This window comes from Peromyscus leucopus, chromosome 3 (genome assembly GCF_004664715.2).
Source record: "Peromyscus leucopus breed LL Stock chromosome 3, UCI_PerLeu_2.1, whole genome shotgun sequence".
In the NCBI taxonomy this organism is placed as follows: Eukaryota; Metazoa; Chordata; class Mammalia; order Rodentia; family Cricetidae; genus Peromyscus; species Peromyscus leucopus.
Window position 1 is genome coordinate 49259515 of NC_051065.1, and position 24752 is coordinate 49284266.

At 45.5% G+C, this 24752-nt stretch overlaps 1 protein-coding gene across 6 annotated transcripts in view; it reads left to right on the forward strand.

The window, feature by feature from the left end:
* Positions 1-24752, forward strand: part of Hipk2 (homeodomain interacting protein kinase 2) — a 192456-nt gene that overhangs the window by 117079 nt on the left and 50625 nt on the right. For all 6 annotated transcript variants that reach the window (XM_028889298.2, XM_028889301.2, XM_028889302.2 and 3 more), the window contains exons 3-7: positions 14225-14348; positions 14665-14784; positions 16510-16596; positions 19159-19343; positions 23146-23308. In XM_028889298.2, coding sequence (XP_028745131.1) covers positions 14225-14348; positions 14665-14784; positions 16510-16596; positions 19159-19343; positions 23146-23308 — 679 coding nt within the window. The remainder of the gene's footprint in view (positions 1-14224; positions 14349-14664; positions 14785-16509; positions 16597-19158; positions 19344-23145; positions 23309-24752) is intronic.

Consider the following 24752-nt stretch of genomic DNA (forward strand, 5'->3'; position numbering starts at 1 on the left):
AGGCTTGCGGCCATTATTTCAAATATCTATTTAATTGCCTGGGAAAGTAGATGATTTTTTTTTAAATTTCCTATCCAGTTTCCTCACTCCCTTTCTCTGTTACTATTCTTCATCTCCAGATGTGTGTGTGTGTGTATAAATATATATATAGTACATACACATGCTCATGCATGTTCTTTTCCCCTACCACCATATCAGTTTATACATATGTTTTCAGGTGTACAAACTCCCTATGTCAGACATCTACTAAAAGTAGGTGTTTCTTTTTTGTTTGTTTGGTTTGGTTTCTCCTTCAATTTCCCCCATTATCAAGTAAGAGCTCAAAGAATTTGCTTATTCCCTCCCCCTTCTTTCCTTAAAAATAATCAGAAATTGCTGTTTGACCCCTTCTTCACATAGTCACTTTAGTGTATAGAGCATTTACTACATTTTTACGGTAGGAGGAAAGGTACTTAACTGAAGCATCACCGCCATCAGTGTGAACAAAGTCAAGCAGTTCACACCTCCCACTTGCTGCCATCAGGCTCTGCTGGGTACCACAAGGTGCAATGACACCTGGAGGAGGAGCCTGTAGCCCCAGGATGCTTCTAGTCTAGAGGCAAGACTGACTAGATTTTTCTCATTTAAAGAAAAGACAGGTTATCAGTGAAGGTGGGATACAATTCTGATGTAAGTGAGAATATAGACAGAGCACCTCCCCTTGGTGAGGGGAGTGTTTGGGAGGAGACAGGTCTAAGGGAAAGCCTTGTTGAGACGGGGAAAAAAGTGTCTTCTAAAGACACAAAACTGTGCTGGAGGCAATGATAGGAAATGGGAGTGTTTCTTGGAGAGTACTACCTCTCAGCCCTCCATACTGTCTTTCTGTATAAGTCCCTCTCTCCACTTCTCATCCCCAGCTCCAGTGCCCACCAGTTAGCTCACTCTGCTAGAGTAGTGTTTGGTATTCATGGGAACAAAATGAGCATTCTAATCTCTTGCTGAATGTTGCTCCATTCCAAAGGCCTGCAGTTCCAGCTCTTGGATTACAAAAGAGCCTCATTGTTATAGTAAAACCAGCAGTTTATGGGAACATGGGGCAATGGTATTGCCACCTGGGGGAATAGCTTAGCATCTTGCACCAACAGAAAGATCTTCTATGTTCTGCTTAGTTTGCTGTGTGTGTCCCAGGATTCAATGGCTGTCACCAGGGGATAGAAATGCCATCCATCCCTGTAGGAATTGATGGTTCAAATGGCATTCAGATTGCCTACCTGCTATACTTCTGCACCTCCTAGTGGTGGATTTAAAGAGACAGCTGAGTGTTTCTTGTGGGACCAAGACATAAGAAAGCAAATTTGGGTTTAGTTTTGTTTGTTCCCCCATTCCCCCAGCATTTGAGTATTGGAAGTTATCCCTTAAATAAGATGCTCTTGGCTAGAGTTTATACCCACCTTGTCCAGCAGAATCCCCCTGTTCCTAACTTCTGCTGAAGCAACCAGCCAACAGCTGTGAGAGCTCTTTCCTTATCCTGGCCCTGGGTGAATCCCAGGGGAACATACTGTGAGACAATGGGCCATGGTGAAGCCTGTTCTGTGGGTGCTGACTGCTGTAGACTTGAAGGGCATACTCTTGAGAGTCCCCTTTGCAGGCCAGGATCATGTGCACTTTCCCTAGAGAGCTGGCCTCATCGCTGTGGCTCATCTAGACCCGTGAATGCCTGCTTGCTTGGAGAGAGCCACATCCTGTACTTACTGGGTCAGCATACCCCATCAGCTAGCTCCTAGTTTATGCTGAGAACTTGCTCTGCAGGATGTTAGCACGCTTTGGCCCTTGGTTCTTAGTAATCCTCTACTTGAGATACAGTGAACAGAAAGAAACCTCTGATGCTTTCCCTGCCACTGCAGTGGATTGCCACCGTGCTCTGTGGGGTCTTTTTCATAGCTCAGGTTTCTGGCTTCTGTTCTCTGAATTGGTCTTGTTCCAGTCAGTGACACCAAATGTACCTCCATTTCAAAGAAGGAAGCCTTTTCTATTGTCAGAGTCCTCTCTTTAATCCCTGATCAGCAGCAATAAACAGTGGCTTGCCATTTAACCCTCCAAGCACAGGAGTAGATGAGGGAAGTGAGGAAATGAGCCTTGTCGATGCAGAGGCCTCTCCTGTCCAGGCACAGGGCACTTCGGCCAGGAAAGCACTGACACTTTCTGTTCATGTTCACTTACCCAACAGACATTTACTGAGTACTCGGAGTGAACCAGTCAAAGCGAAATGTTCAAGCAGTGAGATTGTGACATTCAAAGTAGTGAAGTGCCACATAGGTAATGTCACTGCTCGGGTATGCTTTTTACCTGCGGCAGGAGTGAGCCCTTGAACACTAGGTTCCCATGGAAGAAGCTGTCCCTTCCGTGGCATGACATCCCATTTTCACTCTGTTGGTAGCTTTGATATGTGTCACCAGGCCGAATATAGGGCGGATGCTGTATGTGCAGCTGATCCATAGGAGTTGAAATTCTGAATTTCCTCCCAGGATAAGGAAAGAGGGGTTACCATCAGAAAGCTGTGACAGGTGACAGCATGGGAGAGAAATGTTTGAGATAGCCCTTCCCAGTATCAGCAGGTTTCACCTTAGAAGCCGTAACCGCACAATTTTAGCCCTCGGCTTTAGTCAACAGACTTAACAAAACAGAAGAAAAACTCAACAGTAGGAACTGTGAGGAGATGTCACCGAATGTCCCCGGCTCTGCCTGCTTAGCTCTGTGTTTTCCACTTCTTCATACACATCTTGTCTGGAGTTTCCTGAGGCTGGGGGTCCACTTCACCAGTGTGGCCCACACCCATCTCTCGTGTGTCTGTGGCATAAAGACGCGGGTTTCAAAGCCCCTTTGAAGAGAAGGGACGGTGTGTTAAAGGCAAGGAGGGATTTTGACATTCTGGGATGTTCTTTGCTGTGGTTGTCTTTGCTTTCTAATCATTTTTGTTGTATATTTTTCTGTGTGTGTGTGTGTGTGTGCGCGCGCTGCGCGCGCGCATGCACACATGCACAGTGCACACATCCACATTCACTCGTTCTCTTGTTCTCTCATTCTCTTTCTCTCTCTTCCCTCCTTCTCTTTGTGTATGACCGTGTGGAGGCCAGAAGTCAACCTCAGGTGTCATTCCTCAGGAGTCATCCACATTGCTTTTGAGACAGGATCTCTTGCTGACTTGGAACTTCCTGGTTAAGCTAGAACTCTCTGGTTAATTAGAAAATCTCAGGGATCCTGTCTCTACTCTCCAGCACTGGGATTACAGACATGGGTCACCACTCCTGGGTTTTCATACAGGTAGTAGAGATCAAACGCAGGTCTTCTGCTTATAGAGCCAGCACTTGATGTACTCAGCCATCTTCCTAGCCCTTGTTGTATACTTCTTTGTGTCTGTCTTCTCAACAAAAGGGAAATAAGTGGTTTTAACTATTGCAGGCACCTGGAATTGGACAAGTGTAAAACAAATCACTCTGTGGACACGAGCAGATCTCATAATTCAGTTCCCTGGGCTGACATTTGTTGAGCATGTACTTTGGCAAAAGGCACTGCCATCAAGGCTGCCATGGTTGCACTGTGGTCCCGGACAGGCTCTCTCCAGCAACTTTGGACTTCCTGGTGAAACACCAGAGACAAGACTGAAAAATTTAGGCCACCCAGGCTAGAAACAGGCAATGTTAGGTACAGCACCACCAGGAAGGTGAGGATTCTAGGAATTTCAAGACTGCTGAGTGTTTTAGAGATGAACCATTGTGACTTTTCCTAGAAAGGATCTAAGCTGTTTCTTCCTAGGAACATTTCTCAGTGAGATATGCACTCATAGTGGGGAGTTTGTTTCTATTTTTACCTCTTTCCCTTCTTCCTTGGCTTTTAGATGTTGTCAAGCCAAATTAGTGTTATTTAGGTGAATACATGTCTCTGGCTGTATATTTGCTTTGTTTTATCTACCCTAGCACACTGGAAGGCTAGTATCAGAATGTACCTTGGATATCTGAGAGCTGGCTTCAGGCCACCAATATTATTAGGGGCCTTTGTGTTGTATTCAGTTTGTGTTCCAGAGCTAGCTTTTTCTTCCATATATAAGCACAGAACTAGAGTTTGACTTTGATGGTGTCCTTAGCACAGGTGGAGTAGCCTTAGGAATCAAGGATTAGCATGGAAAATACATGTGTGTTAGTGCACACATGGGAAAATCTCATTCAGAGCTAACACTGCCTATACAAATAAAAACAGCTACCCCTTTGGTCCTAACAGTGTGCTGGAAATGGCCAGTGGGATCAAGAAAGCCAGCTTCCTTTGGGAGACTGTCTAAGTGTGGCATGAGACTGACATCAACATGTAGACCAAACTGTGATTATGTCAGCTTCCCATATGGACACAAGGCTATGTTTCAATGTCTTAAGCATTTCTGTTGGAGAAAGCCAAAGACAGTCATCACTGAGGGCAGTGAAGTAATCAGCAGCAGCAGTTTTATGAGCACCAGCCCCATGTCAAACTTGAATACCTCTGCCATGGGTTCTGTGTCTGTTGTATCAAGCTGTGAACCCTGACAGCTAAGCGGGGGTTTCACTAACTTTCCTTCTAGACTCAGAGCCCACTCTCTGCAGCAGATCTCATCTGAGGTGTCTCTTCAGCTCATTAGAGCTGGGGAATGTGGCAAAAAAATAAAAAAATAAAAAAATCCTGAAGGTCTCCAGCAACTGAGCTGGGTTCCAGGCATGGCTCCTTATAAGTTCACATAACCGGGAACTCTGGGTCAATTTCTTCGAGGGTTTTCATGTTAAGAATCTCATCCATGGGTCCCTCTGTCCTTCTGCCCATTCCCCAGCCCCCGAATCAAAGACAGATCAGTTCCTTTCCTACCTAGTTTGCTGAAGAAGCTGTATCTTTTTCAGAACCAAATCCCTGGTTGACCTGGGACTATCCAGGCCTGCATCACTGTTTAAATCTCCAGTCGTGTGCCGCCTCATGACTTCTCCCAGACACAGTCTGAACCCATTTCTGCAGATGCAGGACTGTTTTCCTGGCAGCCTCGCCTGTAAACCAAGACTATTCTCTCTAGGTGGTACCCTAAGGTGTTCTCTAGCCCTTACTGTATAGGCTATTTTCTACTGATCTCTTTGTTTCTGGCTCTAGTTCCTCTCAACTCAACTTCTCCTCTCTATCCTTCAGGTTTCTGCTTCTGTTTCTTAGGCCCTATATTGCTTTGATGTAGTTCCATGCCTCCACTCCAGGTCACCAGTCTCATCAGTGGCTCAGAACTCATGAGGGCATTGCCGAGTATCCTTAGTTTTGCAATAGAAACACAAGATTTAACAACCCGTCTGAAATACAATTTTACATTTTGATTGCTTCTGCCCCAGCCATACTGAGGTGACTTTCAATCTACATATATTTGTGGGAACAGACTTCTTCACTGCAGTTCAATTTGAGTACACCTTATAATACCAGTGATTATAAAATACCAGGGACTAATACAGTTTCTTGCTTCCAGGTAGTTCAAACTGCTTTATAATTCTACTGGCCATAATTTATCTTCATAAGCTACTATACAGACAAGAGAAAAAGTGAGATTAATAATCACATTTTATAGAGGGTGAAATAAAACTAGGAGAAATTGAGTAGCATTTTCCCAGAAATGCTCAGTTCTCCCCAGACTCTCCAAATGAGCTGCAGACTGATCACCCATATCAGGAATGCACACGAACCTTAGTTTGTCAGAGCACTGTGGACAAGAGTGAGACCTTGACTCTGGGCCAGTGGTTGGCCAAGGCTACTGAAGTGAGCAGATTATGTGCCTAGCTCCTGCATCAAGACCTCTGCTGCACTGAATGTAGTGAGCACACTCTGGATCAGCTCTCCACCTAGATCCTCAGACCTCTTCCCTGGGCTTTGTTCCCAGGGTATCACTCTGGCATCACAGTTACCATCTTGATAGGAGGCCTGCCCACAGCACAGGACAGGGGCTGCATTTTCAGTCCTGGCCATGTAGTTCCGTACATGCTGCTGCCATCTGTGTTGGGCCAAATAAATGGAACTGGGTTATAGGTAGGAAGTTCTGCTTCTAAAGTGAGGTGAGAGGTCTGTAGCTGTGGGTGCCAGTGTATAAGAAGAAAAGGCATCTTTGAGATGAGGAAAAGGAGCAAGGGAAGTAACAATGTTGAGCACGTTCCTAGTGTGAGCAAGGAACGAAAACAGAAAAGGGGTGTTCATTTTGTGTGATTATTGCCATATAAATTAAGTCAGATACTAGGTGAGTTACTTAGTGTACTTAGCATTGATTGCATGCCTTGTCCTAGACCTTCTGTGAGGCACTTCCTACCATGCTCTGTTTAATCTTCCTTCTGGAACCCCATTCTGGAACCAGGTATACAGCCAGTGCCTAATAGCACTAGGATTGGACCCATGGGCCCTGGGTTCCTGTCTGCAGTCTTCACATCCAGCCTCTGCAGGATCATATGATCTGTACTGATCTAGGAATAACTTATCCTTTATGTGCAGTCAAGAGAGTAGTGGAGCTAAATATCAAAACTTTAATAATTGATGTATTGAAAGTGACGGTTGCATTTTGTTTTTTGGTTTTTTTTAAATCTCCCATATAAAAATGGAATGTTCAGTGTCCTGTGATGGTCATGTTGAAAAGGAACAGTCACTCTCTTTCTTGGGTACAGTTTTGTCTGACAATTCTTGTATGTGTTTAAAGTATTTTTGATGTCCCAAAATAGTAGTGAGATTCTTTAAAATGATTGCATGAGATGGTACCATGACAGTGAAAGTGTGGAGTAACCATGTCACATGAGTGACCCACAGAACAGAGATCCATGTGCCCAGGGTCCTTCCTGTACTGGCACTAACCTGAGAACAGAAACAACCTCCATGGAATGTGACCACAAACCTCCCAAACCTGGGAAAGCCAGAGCAGTGTGTCTCTTGTCATAGTAGTTGCCAAGATGATGTTGCCAGCCTCGAGAGGGAACTGCTGGGGAGCTGTGATATTAAGTACCTACCATGCCCCAGGCACTGGCAATACAGGGGGGGGGGGGCTGCAGGTTAAGGGTTGGGGGGATGGAGGACTACTCACTGCCTTGTGTCTGGAGGCTGCCCCTGATTTGCCATGTATCAAGACTCAGCTCAGACCTCTTGTGGGAAGCCCCCAGCTGGCTTTCCTCTCCCCATTTTCCCTTCTTCATATACTATGTACACATTTCATGTGGTAGAGCTGTGCTGCTTGTACGAGGCTGCCTCTGACTAGCCGGTGACCTCTAAAGGAGCCACAGAATTGGGTTTGTTGTTTGATCTTCAGCCCCCAGCATAGTGCCTGGCACATAGTAACACTGAATAATAGTGCTCGTGGCTGAATGTTTGAATAAGGAGTGAGTGAGTGAGTGCAGCTGAAGCCAAAGCCTGATTTCGGATGATCGCTTGTCAGAGTGCTTCATCAAAGAGTGGACGCTCTGGCAACCATTGTGCATGTGTCAGAGAAAGTGAACAGAAGGAAACGAACTGTAGAATTGACTCGTGAGCCTCCAGGACCTCAGAGTAGTTTAGCAGCACAGGAACAAGGTATCTGCAGAATCACAGCAGGGTGCACTCATAGTCCCAAGAATTGCTGGCATCCAAAGAGAGAAGTGGCTTTTTTTCCAAATAAATTTTATTACTATTATTACTGCTATGTGTACACATACATGCCATACCATGCATGTGAAGATCAGAGGACAACTTTGTGTCAATGCTATCCTTCCACCTTTACGCAGATTCCAGGAGTCAAATTCAGGTTGCTGTAGGCTTGCATGGCAAATACCTTTACCTGCTGAGCTATTCACTGGCCTGAGAAGTGTCTTTCTTTCCTGAAGATTCAAACAGCTGCTGAAAGAGCAGCCTCAGTGCATCTAGCTTGGAATCTAAAATAATTGAGATACAGGACCTTGTCCTTACAGGTGTAAAAAGGGGACAGATAGGCAAATGTGTCAGTGGGTCAAAAATAGCAGAATTTATTCTTTTATTGGAAACTAGAACTTAATCAGGCATGTGGTGTACACTTTGCTTTGTTTTGTTTTTCGAGACAGGGTTTCTCCATGTAGTTTTGGTGCCTGTCCTGGATCTTGCTCTTAGACAAGGCTTGCCTGGAACTCACAGAGATATACCTGGCTCTGCCTCCCGAGTGCTGGGATTAAAGGCATGGGCCACTGCCACCCGGCTCCACAGTTTTAATCTTAGCACTCAAGAGGTAGAAGCAGGTGAATCTCTGTGAGCTCAGTGCCAGCCTGATCTGCATAGTAGTTTCAGGCCATCCAGAGCTATTGTGAGCTAGCCAATGAGACACCCCTCTCTATATAGAACTTTTAGTGTCTTGTTGGGATGTGAGAAATGGTTTTCTCTTAGGTGCATTTTTTTTTTTTTGTGTGTGTGTGTGTGTGTGTGTGTGTGTGTGTGTGTGTGTGTGTGTGTATTTCATGTATGTTTAAAGGGTTTCTGGTGTCCCAAATAATCACAGAGAGATTTCTTTAGGATGGTTCTTTGGGGGTAGCAGATGCTCAGTTAGTACCTCCTGGACCAGTGTGCCAGTCATGTTTACATCGTGATCTACTTGTGTAGTCAGCAGTTGAAAGTGAGCAGCAGATGTCTGAGTAAGGAAGGTTGGAAGAGGTAGGAAGGGGGAAAGAGAGGTCAGACAGAGGTTTCATGTGTGGAACTTGTTCTCTGAGATGTGAGAAACAAGACTGAAACCAACAGCAAGAGACCAGTTAGCGACTGCAACAGAGCCATGGCCTGAGGAACACTTGTTTTAGCTAGTGGAACGGCAGGGTGCAGCTTCGTGGTACAGTCCAGTGACCTCCTCTGTAGGGACAGTGATCTCCCCCTCCAAGGCGGGGGCAGGGGGCTTGGACTAAATCTCTGAATTCCTAGCCCTACAAGACCTTGGTACCACTTTCACGTCTCCACACTTCCGCCTTTCTTGCTGTAATTCTTTCATTAGCCATCTGCAGATGGACACACAGACTCTCCTCCTGTCTTTCTTGCTCAGGTGCCTGTGCAGCTGAGCCTGGGCTGGTATTGCACATGCCCCTTTGGGCCTCAGTGCCTGTTCACCCCTGGCTGAGTCCTTTCTACCCCAGTGCCCAGGCTTGGTCCTTGTGAAAACTCACCTCTTCACCCTCCTTTGTCTGCACTGCCTCGGCATTCCCAGCCTGACTCATGTTTTCATACTTTCTTATATTTAATCAAGGTTTATTCAATCAACGCATCTGTAGTGATTGAGTGGCTACTAAATGCCAGTCACTGTGCTACCCTCGTGGGCTTGGTAGAGGGAGAGACAGTACGAAGGTTATTGGGGAAAGTGCTGTAAAGTGACATTTATGGCACTGGAGATGGAGACTAACTGGTGTCGGGGGAGGTCTGTCTATGGTGGTGACAATTAAGCAGAGATGTGAAGGGTGAGGAGGCAGCTGTTTGAGAGCTATGGTGCAAACACAGAAGCAGAAGCAACTACATTACCTGAAGGCTGCAGCCTCCCAAGGTGCTTAAGGTGTTCTGGAAGCTGAAAAGAAACTGCTAGCACCAGAGCCTTTTGAACTAGAAGTGACAGTGGAAAGGCAGACTGGGTCCTTAATTGGGGAGGGGGATCCCTGGACCATGGGAGAGATTCATATATTCTGAGTGCTGCAAGAGCCTCCGAGGGCTTGAAACACATGACTGTTGGAGGAGGTTCCAAGGGAAGCAGTGGCTGGGGCCAGAGCGATGCCAAGGGAGACAAGGAATAGGGACTGATTTGAGGTAGGCTGGATGTATTGGGTGGTGGAGGCAATAAAGGGAAGGGAGAATTAGAGAGCAGTCCTGGATCTCTTGCAAAGTAGCTGGGCGGGGTGGGGATGTTGGATCCATTTAGAGAATGAGGAAGGACAGAGAAGAGTTCCCTTTCAACTGTGCATTTTGACATGACTGTGAGATAAAGCATAGGAGGTTCCAGGCTCTCAGATGTGAGCCTGGAGCTGAAAAGACTGTTCCAAACTGAAACTGAGATTTAGATGTAGAATTGAAATCTGTGAGGGCCAGCAGGATTGCTCTATCAGTCTCCTAAAGCTGCAAACAAGGACCACAACATGCATGGCTTGAAACAGCAACTACTCAGAAGAGCAAAGTCAGGATGTTAGCTAGGCCATAGAGATTGAGGAGAAGATCTTTTCCTGCCTTCTCTGGCTTTTTGTGGCTGTAGACACAAAAAAGCATCTAACACACACACACATAACATACCTAGCCACTCCTACTTTGGGAAAAGTGGCTCCTCTTTCTCATGTTTCAAGTCTCCTTGGCTTGTGGCACATGAATGCAGTCTCCACCTCTGTCTCCACACTATCTTGCCAGTGTCTGTGCCCAAATTTCCCTGTCCTAATAAGGACATCAGTCATATTGGATTAGGACCCACCTTTTATGGTACAGCTTCGTCTTAACTAATTATACTTACAACAACCCCATTTCTAAATAATTAAGATTTCAATATACCTTTTTTGTAATACTGGAGAGTGAGCTCAGAAACTTGTGCATGCTAGACAAGTACACTACCCCTGAGCTGTATCCCCAGCCCAGCATATCATTCAGGGTGAAAACAAAACCATAATAATCACTTAGGGAATGAATAGAAGGAAAAGAACAAGAGACATGGAGCAGTTGGATAAAGGAGGAGGATGTTCTAGCAAAGGGAATAGACAGGCAAGAAATTTGGATATGGGCAAGTGGCACCTAGAAAGCTAGGAATAGCTATTGCAAAGCAGGAGCAGGGGCAGTTGTGTAGAAGAAAGGCAGCTCTCAAGTCGTAGAGCTGAGATGCTGACCAATGAATATGACATATCTGATCTGGCTAGTATGGCTCATGAGTGTAGGACCCCACTAGAAAAGTTATGAAGTCGGTATGCAGTGAAGAGGCAGGAACTTTAGGGGGCCATTCCTATGAGAAATGGGGGATGGGGGAAGCAGATACTCTAGGTAACACAGAGAGAAGGATTAAGGAGAGGTGTGTGTTTGAGGTTTGCTTACATTTGTTTACTTTGTCCTTGCATTCTGTTTTGTTTTCCCAAAGTAGGCGCTGCTGTATGTACAACCAGAGTACCATGAATGGCTGCAGTTTCCTCTTCTGGTAGACTGAGAAAGAACAACATTCACAGACCCTGTTCATACAGGCAGTTGCAGAAATCTATATCTGGTGTTTTTTGCCAAAGAATACCACCAAAGTGTCTGCATGGCATGTTCAGATGCTTGTATCATTCACAGCACTAGGGAACAGAGGCCTGATTGAGAGGTGTCCAGAGGTTGGAAGCTGACAGCATGGAGGCCACAAGAACCAGTCAGTTAACCTGATAGGAATGGCCCACTGTCAAATGCAGGGAAGACAACTCCAGGGAACTAGACATACCTGTTCCCAACACAGGGACTGGGACTGGAATGGGATGCATCCAAACATCAAGACCATAACTGGCAGGCTGCTGAGGAAAGCCTGAGCAAGAACTCTCATAGACAGACCTGAGCCTCCATGTGTGCAGAGGCAGGAACACATCTGACTCCAGAACAGAGAGGCAGGAGGAAAAGCAGCTTGTAATACTCATTTTTCTCTAATATTCTTTTCAGGCATCCCCTTTTAAGGGATGTAGTTTTTTCTTAAATGAACAGACTATCTCCAAAGGCATCTGCCAGCCATCTCATTAGTTACACATCATGAAAAACAAATTTGGGAATCCTGGATTAGGGGCCCCAGGGTACAGGTGACCTAGGCAAGTGGTGGCCTCAAGGCTCATGACATAAGAGTGAGGCGGGCATATATCATGGAACAGTCACAGGTATCCCCAGCTTGTGATGCTAGTGAGCATGAGCAGCCTCAGTGGCCAACATACATAGTTAGCAACTGCACTAAAGGAGACAAAGCCTGTGGGGGGGGGGGGGGAGGTGCTGGCAGCTGCTTCTAGCGGTGAAGGTGCACAGACAGGAATACCTCTTCGATGGCACTAAGACAATGTTCTCTCTACTCTAGCAGTGGTGTTCCTCTGTGCTAGTCAACTCTCCCTCACCCTTACGAAATGCCTAAGACAGTTGACTTAGAAATGACTTCTTTGGGCTCCCAGTTTGGGAAGTTCCAGTATAGGATTAACTGAGGCAGCACACAGACAGGAGGAGTACATGGCAAAGCAAATCTTTCATAGCACATGGGAAAAAGATCAGGGGCAGGTGACCCATAGTCTCTTATAGGGGCACATTCCCAGTGAACTAAGTACTTCCCACTGGGTTCCACCTGTTAGAAGTTCCACCTCCTTCCAATGGTGCCACGCTGGAGACCAATCCCTAACTAAATACATAGGCCTCTGGGAAGCCTTCAAGATCCAAACTGTAGCACTCTCCTTTCCTGCCCAGAACAACCATGGTAGCACCACAGGAGCACACATACATCTGAAAAATCAAAACTTTGCAGAAAAACACTTGGGATTTTGTTTTTCAATACTATTTCATAGGGGAGATAGCTCACTTGGTAACCTGAGTTTGATCTCCAGGACCCTCATAATAAAAGCCAGAAATGAGCCTGGTGGTGGTGGCATGTGCTTTTAATCCCAGCACTGGGGAGACAGGCAAGTGGATCTCTGCGAGTTCAAGGCCAACCTGGTCTACAGATAGTTCCAAGACAGCCAGGGCTACACAGAGAAACCTTGTCTCAAAAAACAAACAAAAACCAGGAATGATAGTGTGTGCTTATAATCCCATCACTAGGAAAGTAGAGACAGGTAGCTTCCCTAGGGCTTGTTTCCCTGCCAGCCTAGACTACTTGGAAAGTTCCGGGCCAGTGAGATAGCCTGACTTTAAAAAAAAAAAAAAGGTGGATAGCACCTGAGGAATGATACCCAAGGTTGTCCTCCAGCCTCCATATAGACACATGATAGCAATAAGCAAATTTAAAAGGGGGACTGTGGTTGTTTTCTGAGCTAGAAGAGGAAGGTCTGAGGCTGATAGAAGTGGTTTCAGTACTACTCTCCCTTTCCCTTGGGCCAGCCAGGTAAAAGGTGACCAAGGTTGAAGACAGACCCTGAGCCTCCACTCCTGACTTCTAAAAATGGGGCACAGCAGTGCTCTTGACATGGCTCTACAGTGTGGAAACCTTGTAGAGAAAGCAAATTGGGCTAATGTATTTCATTATGAGCACAGTGCATTGAGCACATTTCAAAACAGGCCAATTGTAGTTACACCTCAAACATCGAGCCTGTCTTATACTAAAGCATAGTACCACCTAGTCGGGACAGATGCTTTAACTAGGAAGTAGAGGTGCAGGAGAGATGGCTGGCGCACTTCCAGAAGACCCAAGTGTGGTTCCCAGAATCCGTGTTGAGTAACTCACAATTGCCTCTAACTCCAGCTCCAAGGGACCTAGTGTCCGCTTGCCCCACATTTGTGACATTCCCTCACACAAATACACACACATGCACATGAATAAAACTTAAAAGAAGGTATACTTTGTAGTCTGGTTTTGGTTACCAAATACATGTGCACTTTCCTCTTTTAAAATTCCTTTGAAATTTCTAGTATGTGACCTTGTCTGTCATTTGCAGAGACATTAGGTTGTACAGTCAGGAGTGAGCTGGTTGTTGGGTTTATAATGGAATTCTGGTTGACTCTCAAGATGATCTATTCATGAATGGGGTTCTATATTTGTAGCATTAAAGAACTTTTATAGAGATTAACCATTTAGAAACTGATGAGAAAAGTAATAGCAGTGTTTCTTTGAGGAATTGTGATACAAATGCCTAAGACAAAGATTGTGGAAAATGAATATTGAACTTAATTGACTTATTTTAAGTGGGGGCAGCTATTTTTATGTATGTCTGAAAGTAGACTGTTTCAGAATTCCTTCTTAAAAACCAGGCATTCTTTATGAAGATTTCCAGGTGTTCAGCTACAAAAACTAACTTCCTACTGTTTCTGCGATTGTTATCATCAGTTCATGAGCTCATGTGGCCAGAGTGTGATGGTAGTGATGCCCACAGACGTGCTTCACTGTAGGCCTATTGTATTGCCACCCACCTGCACTAACTCTGCAACAAGCCATCCTCTTCTAACTAGAGGATAGAGCCAAAGGTTGGAGAGGTCATTGCAATGCAGACCTCTCTCAAAAACCATAGACCCCACACAGGCAGTCATGGTACCCCAGGAGAGAGCTAGAGCACTGATGGTTCTTTCCATTGTTCCTCCCCAGGGCCCCCGAGATCATCCTTGGTTTGCCATTCTGTGAGGCAATTGACATGTGGTCCCTTGGTTGTGTCATTGCTGAGCTGTTCCTGGGCTGGCCGTTATATCCAGGAGCTTCCGAGTATGATCAGGTAGATCTGGGTGACACAGGAATTCATTGTGTGACTTCATTCTCCATCCAGAAAGCCCTGGATTACCATTTCACTTAGAACCTGCCCTATCATATTCTTATGGGCTGACTTACTGTCTCTCTTGCCTGGCTTCCTCTTATCCCCCAACCCTGTGTGTGTGTGTGTGTGTGTGTGTGTGTTTCTTTATTCCTTTCTTTTTACTACTTTTCCCTCTAGAACTAGTAATTCCATTTTTCTCAAAGCCACTAGAGCCATCAGTATACCATATGTACAGTGACAGAAAAAACCCTGACCTCTTTCTCATCTTTTCTTGCAGATTCGGTATATTTCACAAACACAGGGTTTGCCAGCTGAATATTTATTAAGTGCAGGGACAAAGACAACTAGGTTTTTCAACCGTGACACAGACTCTCCGTATCCTTTGTGGAGGCTAAAGGTAGGAAAAACACCCCTCCCTTGCACAGTGGTGGCCCAGTAGTGAAGGAGGAAGGAAAGATAAAAATGAGGGTTTGATATTTTCAAATTGATAGCTTTAATTAGGCCAGCAAAATGGGGATGTCGGATACAGTTGTGAATACAAGGTGTGGCTGGATCTGAATGTTTGAAAACACTTGTTCCTTTGGTGTACCGCTGCCTGAGAGGTTCTATCCCATGGGAAGACTGCTGAATTTCTGGGATTTAATCCTTGATGACTAATTTGTGCTAGGCAGATGAAGCAGCCATATTCACCCTTAATGGAGCTCACTGTCGGGGAGTTAGGACCAGTGCCCAAGCTCTGGGTTACCAAATTGCTGAGTATCTTCCTCCTAGGAGGAAAGAATATGGGAAACAGTAGTGAGTCAAGTGAGCCAAGAAAAAGTGAGGCCAGGGGTCAAGGCAGGGAAGAACATTTGTGCTGGGCTTTGTAGGTACAGAGGGAGGGATTTTCCCAGGCAGTGAAAGCAGGTAGCCTAAGCAATGCAAATGGCACAAGCCCCTGGGAAGAGGGCAGATCTGATTCGTACAGGTCCATGTAGTGCTCTGCTGGACACCATCAACTCTTGGTGATTCTACCTTAATGGAAACATAGTTTGCCTTTACTTTAACCTGTGCCTTGTAATTAAAATTAATGCACTTTTCCTGGGAAGGAGAAAGGAATAAAGACCTTAAGTATGTTGCATGTTCTTTTTTTTTTTTTTTTTTTTTTTTTTTAAACAGTAGGTTGAGTTTTAGTGGGTTTGGTTTGGTTTGGTTTGGTTTTGACAGGATCCCAACCAAATCCTAATAGAGTTTAAAGATAATAAGTACTTTCAAAAGTTGAGATTTGGAAGTTAAGGAGACTCTTGAGCTATGAATAGAGTACCTGACATTCAATAATATGAATATTTTTTCATATTTTATGAAATATGAAAATAATTATGAGAGTGGGTTGTCAAGGTCAGGTCTAGTAAGAAGTCTTCAGGTAGAGAAGAAAGAGCCCAGGTTGAGGGTAGGGGTGGCTGCTTCTTTGTCTTACCAGGAAACCCATTCTTTGTGTTCAGCTGCTCCTAGGAGTGAGCTGCTTCAAGTGTGCTGGCCTACAGCCAGAGTTAATTACCTTAGCTCCACGGGTGAGTCCAAAACCCTCGACAAGTAGCAGTGGTAGCTTCCCAGCCAGTGGTGTGATGGATGTCTGTGGAAGAGCAGGGTCGGGCACAGGCTCTGGAAGCAAACTTGTTGGTCAGGGCTTTGGTAGGTCCCCAGAGCTTTGTATTCTTGTGTTCCCATATAGTAGAAGGGAGAGCAGTCATCCTGATGACCATGGTTATGAAGAGCATTTAGTAAGTTAATGTGCCTTGAAACAGCATAGGAGCTGTAGGCAGAAGGGATTGTAAGTAAGACAAAATTTTAAAGCATGTCAAAAAGGGCTCTGGTCTTGCACAGTGAAATCTTTCCTTCAGCTCATGGAAAGCTGCAGAGGGATAAGGGTGTGGCTCTCATTCTGTCTTTAGAGTCTTTGGTAGCTGTATCAGAGTAGGAAGGAAGGAAGCTAGTGTGGATGGGTGGAACAAGGACACTTTCAGAAGAACCAAAGTCTCCTCTACAAAGTGAGAAAAAGACCCTGGGGCCAAGCAGGAGCTCAAGTGCTTGAGATTCAGTGACAAAGAGATGCCATCTTACCAGCTTTTGCCTTTTCCAATAGACACCAGATGACCATGAAGCAGAGACGGGAATTAAGTCAAAAGAAGCAAGAAAGTACATTTTCAACTGTTTGGATGATATGGCCCAGGTAAGCTCTGGATGAGTATGCAGTACAGCACTTTAAAAAAACACCTGCAGGGCAGGGCTTGGTACTACATGTCTGTGATCCCAGCCTTCAACCCCTGTGAGCTTGAGGCTGGCCTAGTCTACATAGTGAGTTCCAAAACAGCTAGGGCTAAGTAGAGAGACCCTGTCTTAAAAACAAAAAATAAATACATAAAACCCACCAGCCGTGATATTTATTCAAGAGCAGTGCAGAGGAGAAGCCCCTCTACCCTGCTGTGCTCCTTGGCTTTGCTTTTGAACAGTGTGTGCCAGACTTAGTAAAAAAGCCATTTGGTCCATGAAACCAACCACTTAAAAAATAGCTCCAGTAAGCACATGTGCAATCCACAGCCAAGCACTGAGCCGAGCTCTGGGAGTCCTGTTGAAGAGAGAGTGGAAGGATTGTATGAGCCGGAGGGGGTGGTGTCAGGGTCATGATGGGGGAACCCACAGAGACAGCTGACTTGTGCTCGTGGGAGCTCACGGACTCTGGACCGACAGCTAGGGAGCCTGCATGGGACCAACCTAGGCCTTCTACATGTATGTGACAGTTGTGTAGCTTGATCTGTTTGTGGGGCTCCTAGCAGTGGGATCAGAACCCTGGTGCTTGAGCTGACTCTTAGGAACCCAATCCCCATGCTGGGATGCCTCATCCAACCTTGATGCAGGAGGAGGATCTTGTTCCTACCTCAACTTGATGTGCCATGCTTTGTTGACTCCCATGGGAAGCCTGCTCCTTTCTGAATGGAAATGGAGGAAGAGTGGATTTAAAAAGGAGGTGGGGGAGGGAATGGGAGTAGAGGAGGGAGGGGAAACTGGTTGGTGTGTAAAACAAATGGAAAAAAAATTTAATTAAAAGAAAAAAAATAGCTCCGTTGTAACGTTTCCTTCTGTGGTGCTAAAGGCCTGCACCCGGGGCCTTGCATGTGCTAGGCAGGCACTCACTCCTGAGCTGAGAAGTCCAGCCCGCTGCTGTGCTGGAATTGATGACCGTGGTTCAGTGTATCAGTTTCCTATGGCCTCTATAACAAGATAGAGTGAATTGGAGGACTTAAGACAGCACACATGAATTCTGCCATAGTTCTGGAGGCTAAAAGCTAAAAGTATGTGGTGTCAATGTACTCAGAGCTACAGTCCTTTTCAAGACCCTAGTGAACACCATCCATATGCCTGGCTTCTCGTGGCTCCTAGCAACCTCAGAATTCCTTGCTTGCAACTACATCACTCTAATCCTGGCCTTACCCTCCACGTGGCTATTATCTGTGTCATCTCTGGTCTTGGTGTGAGATCTCTTCTCTTATGAAAGCACTGGTTATTGGATTTAGAACCATCCTAATCCAATATGGCCTCATCTTAACTTGATTATATCTGCAAAGATGCTATTTCCAAACAAGGGCACATTTATAGCTTCCACAGATTAGGACTTGAATTTGAGCTTTTAGGGGGATCCAATCCAGACCACTGCACTCAGTCACTGTTAGCTCACTAGCAGAGACTTTTTCACTCACTACAGACTTTTTCTTACCTTTGTATCAGAGATAACTCCAGATCTTTTGGTATTTTTAATTAGAGACTAGTCCAAACTCAGAGCAACCCAGAATGGGTTTTCCTTTAAAATGCTGAGAAATAAAGCTGTAGCCCAATAAACACTTAGCACACCTCTTAGCAAAGATGAGTGTAACCAGAACTCCTGATTCTGAGTAAAGTACACTTGTCAGTTGATTAGTAGCTTAAATGGTCTGTGAAAACTGAAATTGCTTTCCAGAGCCCCTCTTGGAAAAAAATAGAAAGTACCACAAAGCAAGCCTTTTAAAGGCCATGCTAGTAGAGACCTGCCATCGGGAGAAAAGTCCTGTGTTTAGGGACACTGCATTCCTTGGCCAGAGGTGACTGCAGGGAAGGAACACAGGAACTGAACCATTCTGGTCCCAATTCAGGGAGCTCTGGAAGGGTGACATGATGAAGGTGAGGGAACAGGGAACCCAGGCTCTTCTTTCCCCCTCCAGGGGTTGAACACACTTTTTCTATCTTCTTCTGCTGCTTTATCTTAGAACTTTTGAGGTGTGTGTGTGTTTATTTCTTTGTTGTTGTTTGATTGTGGTAAAACACATATAGCATAAAGTTTCTTGTCTTAGCCTTTTAATGTTTAATTAAGTTCAGGAGTATTAAGTATATCCACACTGTTATGCAATCAGTCTCCAGAACCCTTCATCCTGTGGTTATTTTTAATAAGGTGTGATAAAAGCTGCATTTTGCTTGGCCAGTTGAAACAGGAGCAGTTTTGTGCCTTGTCACTGGGAATTATTTACAGGTATCAACCATGGTGGCCTCTTTCTGCCCCCCCCCCCCACCTGGTGCCTGACTGCCTCGGCCATTCTGTCTTACAGTCTAAGAAGCCATGACCTGTGGATAGTAGCAGCACACAAGCCATGTCTCCTCCACTGGGGGCAGTCTACCCTCTGGCAACTGGGATGGGAGGCTTGAGATCAGAAGAGGTTACAGGGTATACTCTGGCTCTTACTCCCCTGTCCCTGCTTGCTTCCAGGTGAACATGACAACAGATCTGGAAGGGAGTGACATGTTGGTAGAGAAGGCAGACCGACGGGAATTCATTGACCTATTAAAGAAGATGTTGACCATCGATGCTGATAAGAGGATCACTCCCATCGAAACTCTGAACCACCCCTTTGTCACAATGACACACCTGCTCGATTTTCCCCATAGTACACAGTAAGTGTCCTGCTTGACCCTCTGTACCAGGGCAGCACTTTGAAGGCCCAGAGAGTAAATACTTAAGGCTTTATAGCACTCTGGTTTCCGCTGCAGCGGCGGCAGCGCAGTTCTGTTACAGTTGAAAGCAACTGTGATACATCACATAAGCAAAGTTGTGGATCTGTGTTCCAAAACAGCACTTAGAAAACTTATAAGGGCTAGATTGGGCCTAAGACTGCAGTTGTACCTAAAAGGAGGGAACATGGGACATGGGAGACCTTGGGGCCAGGTGAACTTGGATATCCGTGCACAAAGGAAGTAGACTAAACAACAGTTCTCTAAATCAACCTAGCAGCAGTACCAAAGGTTAGTCCCCAAACTGTCCTGGAGTGAACTGGTCCAGTTTGTTCAGATTTGTCCATTTCCTCGGCTTGCTATGGGCTCTACTAGGTGCTAGGGTATGGTGAGTAAAAATAGATTGAGCACTTGCCCACTGAGCTATGGTCTTCAGAGAGGAAGGTATAAAACAATGGCTGTTACCAAGAAAGGAATGAGGTGTGATGAGTCAGTATAACAAGGAGCTGACTGAGCAGGCCAGAAGACCCAAGAATGTAACCTCTGAAGGCGAAGAAGAAGATGGGTGTGAACAGTCAGGGCATTGCCTGTGTGAACTCTCCAGCATGACTAAACACTGGACATAAAGACAGTGGTGGCATGCCAAGGCCACAGAAGTCAGCTGGAGCAAGTCATCCTCAAGCAGGACTTTGCCTTTTATCAAAAGCACAGTGCAACTCATTAAAAGACTTAGAAGCAGATGACTGGCTGGACAGATTTGTGTTGGATACAGACCTAACTGCTGCCATATCAGTAATCTAGAAAAAAAAAAAATGTCTGTAAGATCTTGCAACTGGGAGAGCATTGTTAACTTAGTGACAGCCATTCCCAAGCAGAAACTGGTTGAGCAGGTTGAAAGATAAGTGAGAGTGGAGAAATAGATGGCAGCCTCACAAGAAGTGAGCTGTGAAAGGGAAGAGCTGGAGCAGCGTCAAGAGGAAAGGTTTTGAAGAGTGAGGAAACTTAAGCAAATACTAGGGGAAGAATCTGGTAGCAAGTGAGAGGTTCAAGGAAAAAGATACTTGTGACCAGTTTCTTCTGAGTTGGTGTTTAAGCTGAGTGGAGAGGTGGGCCCTGTCACTAAAAGATGGCAAGAGAGGTGCGTGGGTGTCCACAGATGCACTGGATAGCAGAGGAAAGTTGAGGGAGTTCCTGTCAGACAGCTTTTGTCTCAGAAATAGATGATGAAGCCACCTGTTAAGAACAAGATGAGTGATGGCTTTAAAATTGTGGAATGTGATGATGACTGTGGCTGGAGAGATGGCTCAGGGGATAAAGCATTAGCCACACAGATGTGCGGGTTGGGTTGGAATCTCAAGCATCCACATAAACGCCAGGTGGTCTGCCTATAATCCCAGCACTCAAGAGGTGAAGATAGAGGGTCCCAGGGGCAAGCTAGCTAGCTAGACTACTTGAAGGGTAGTCAAGAAAGGCACTCGGGGGAGCTAGAGAGAGCTCAGTGGTTAAGAGCCCGTCTGCCTTGTAGATGACCCGGGCTCAAGTCCCTGCACCCACATGGTAACTCACGACTGTCTGTAACTTTTGTCTCAGGGGATCCAGTACCCTCTTCTGGCCTTCCCAGGCAAACATAACAGTGCACAGACAAACACACAGCAAACAACTATACACATAAAAATTTTACTAAGAAAAAAAGACACTTGGGGGCTGGAGAGATGGCTCAACAATTAAGTTCACTTACTGCTCTTGCAGAGGACCTGGGCTCAGCTGCCAGCAGCCACATCAGGTAGCTCACAACCATCTGTAACTCCAGCTCCAGGGGATCCAATGCCCTATGGTCTCCTCAGGCATACGCATGATGCATATAAATTCATGCATGCATATACACATAAATAAAAGTAAGTAGGGGCTGCAAAGATGGCTCAGTGGTTAAGAGCACTCACTGACTATTCTTCCGGAGGACCCAGATTCAATTCCCAGCACCCACATGGCAGCTCACACCTGTCTGTAACTCTAGTTCCAGGGCTTCGGACACCTTCACACAGGCATACACACAGGCAAAACACCAATGCACATTAAATAAAAATATAAATGTAAATGAATCTTTTTAAGAATAAAAAACTCCAAGTAGAAGTACTTTTCTCATCCTAACAGTCAAACTCAACCCACTGCAGTGAGAAAACCCTAGAACCTGGAGACTATACATTGAGCCATCACAAAAATCACTGGATGCTTTAAATATATTCCAAATAGAATGCATCCAGCATCATTTTATTGTCTTCTGCTCAATGTGAAAGCACTCAGCAGTATACTAGGTACTCACCAGAAGCTGTGGGCGGACATGGTGTTGTTTACCAGTGAATATGTTTTCTTTTCTCTCTAGGACCATCAGTTAGTTTGTTTACTATGCATTGTGTATTGAGTAACCAGTGTGAAGAGTAGCCAGTGTGAATAGTAGTAGCCAGTGTGAATAGCCATTAACTTAGAAAGAAATAGGACTCTCTAGGTCATAGGTCATGCCTATGTCCAATTTCTGAAATTTTGAATGTATCTTTCTTGGTAATCATATTCTGGGATAGCCTATAAATACCTATTTAGTTCAAAATACAGCATACCTGTAGTATACAGCAATTTCTGTTACCTTGTTTACATTCAGTTATTGCAATAGGCATTTTAAATTGTAGATTAAGTGAGGCTTTATCTTGAATATTAGCGCTTGAGGAAATGTGAACTTAGTAACAGACGAGGCAGAGTGTATGAGGAGCAGAGCATGAGTTGATTAGGACACAGTAGGTGTTCAGGAGCTAGGGGGCCGGGACCACTAAAGGCCGTCAAGCTTGGACCTGTACTCCTTTAATACTTTTGTAGTTAGGTTTTTGGTTTTGACTCACCAAGACAATAGAGAAAGAAAATGGGGGAGAGAATTCTACTTCATGTAACTAGACAAGAATTACAACAACAACAAAAAAGTAAGGATTAAGGAAGTTAGGGATGTGTATACAAGAGAGACATGGGGGTAGGAGTGAATTGCCAGTTAATAATTCTCTATCTGGCAAATTATCTGTCCTAAATCTTCGGCTTTACTTATAAAATTGAGACAGTGATCATAGTCTGTCTTGTGGCTGGTGTAAGACTAGAAGGGAGATTGCAAACACATGTCACTGCCCTCAGTAACAATTAGTAGTCATTGTCGTCATTGTTCTCACTGCTTGACAGGTTCCAGTGAGGTGGGTGAGCCAGCTGCCTAAATTCATGACCCTAGATGGGAGAATGATTTGGCTGACCCCTAGATGATGTCACGAGAATGGGGGATGGGGTAGACAAGTGGCCCCAAGGAAGGTGGAAGTAGGTTGCAGCAGCTCCTTCCTAAGATCCTTGCTTGGAGAGTCGTCTTGTTGAGTTAGGACTGCACTGAGGATGAGCAGTGAGATTGGAGGTGGGAAGTAATGGCAGGAAGATAGAGAATGAAGATGTCTGTGGTCTGGGGAACCTGCCCATCCGAGACAGGACAAAGGCGATAAGACAGTGGGGGCGGGGGGGGGGGGTTCTCACACAGTGCCGACAGTCCCAGGAGCGGACTTTGAGAAGGCCAGGGGTTAGAAGCTCAAGTAAAGCTGTGTGGTCATTTTGTTTACTGGATTAACCATTCTCTCCTTTTCTCACTGTTTTCTCTCCTTTCCCCACCCACCTTACCCACCTCACCCTCCTTCTTGTCTTGGGTCTCTGCCTCCACCTTTTGCATGAACAGTGTCAAATCTTGTTTCCAAAACATGGAGATCTGCAAGCGCCGGGTGAATATGTATGACACAGTGAACCAGAGCAAAACACCTTTCATCACACACGTGGCCCCTAGCACATCTACTAACTTGACCATGACCTTTAACAACCAGCTGACCACTGTCCACAACCAGGTGAGTGGCCGACACCAGAGAAAGGCAGGGCTGTCAGTGTGGGCATCAGGACTCGAATTTCCCCCAACAGACCCAGGCAGTTTCCCTGTGTTGTCCCTTTGGGTTTGTAAGCTGAAGTACTTGCTTCCTTGGTTAGTGTAAGAGGCCAAGGGACTCTCTGTTCTCACTACTGCTTCCTGAGATGACACCTCTTCCCATTTTCCTCTGAGCAGATGTGGGAACGGAGCCTGCTAAAAAGTTCTAGAACCAGAATGACCAGGAGTCCCTTCCTGCACCCCTGTGTCCATATAGTTTTTATCAGGGGAGGTAAAACCTGTCCATTCTCTTAAGTCATAGAAAAGCCAGCTCATGGGTCTGTCACCAGAATCCTAGCACCCTACCCAAGGGATACAGGAAGCTGATCCCCTACCTTCTGTAGATTGGAAGACCCAGCAACATAGAATGTTTGAAATATAGATGAGACTCAGGAAACTCAGTACTCAGGTACTAAATGAAGAATCTCCACATCCTAGTTCACCTGCCTCTAGAATCTGAGAGACTTGAACTGTTCCTCCCATCTTCCAATCTTCCGAGTTCCTCAAAGAAGTGTTCCCAGACTTTTCAGCCTTACTATCAATCTGTGACAATGGTGGTCCTGTCTGGTGGTCTCCCTTGTACAAAAGCACATATACACACCTTCGGAGAAGAGAAAGAAATATGTAACCCTGAAGTGTGAATGCTGTCCCCTGTGGGTCCACTTTAGTTGGCAGGTCCTCCTGTCACTGAGGAGTCACTGGCCCTACCTTCAGCACTGTTCTGTTCACCCTCTAACTTGACTTCCAGTTGCTAGCTCTTCCTGGACTTAGATGTTCAGTGCCACCTGGAATCTGCTGCCCCCTGGAGGCCATCAGCGATCTTGACGCTGTCTGTAAAGTGAAAAGCTCATTTTCCTGCCAGCCCCGAGGTTAAGGCTTTTGTATCTAGGGACTTCTCAACCAGCGGTCACTGAGGCTTTCTTCATTACCTTGAGGCTTGCTTTTCCCATCCATCTCCTTAGGAGACTCTTGATCCTAACTCCCTAACCTCAAATCCCTTGTCCCCATCTGCCATCTGTCTGTTCCTTCCATTACCAAAGGATCTAAGAGGGCACACAGGGAAGGGAACCCCTCAGATCATGTATCAGGTCAGGTGAATCCCCCTGCCCCACCAACCTTTCCATGAATATCTCCATAGGCTTCGAACTGGAGGTCTGGAGGTCCCTGACCGTAACAGAACAGGTCATCTCCATCTTTCCTATGGTTGGACAGCCAGCACATCCATTCCAAAGAATATCACCAAAACTGAACAACACAAAGGCAGGTCCCAAATAAGAAAGAGCACCTCTGTTCTCCATGGCAGTGAGACCTGTGAAGCTCGCCAGGTGGACTGGGGTAGAAAAGGCTGCTAACTTCGTATAATGGTGGGC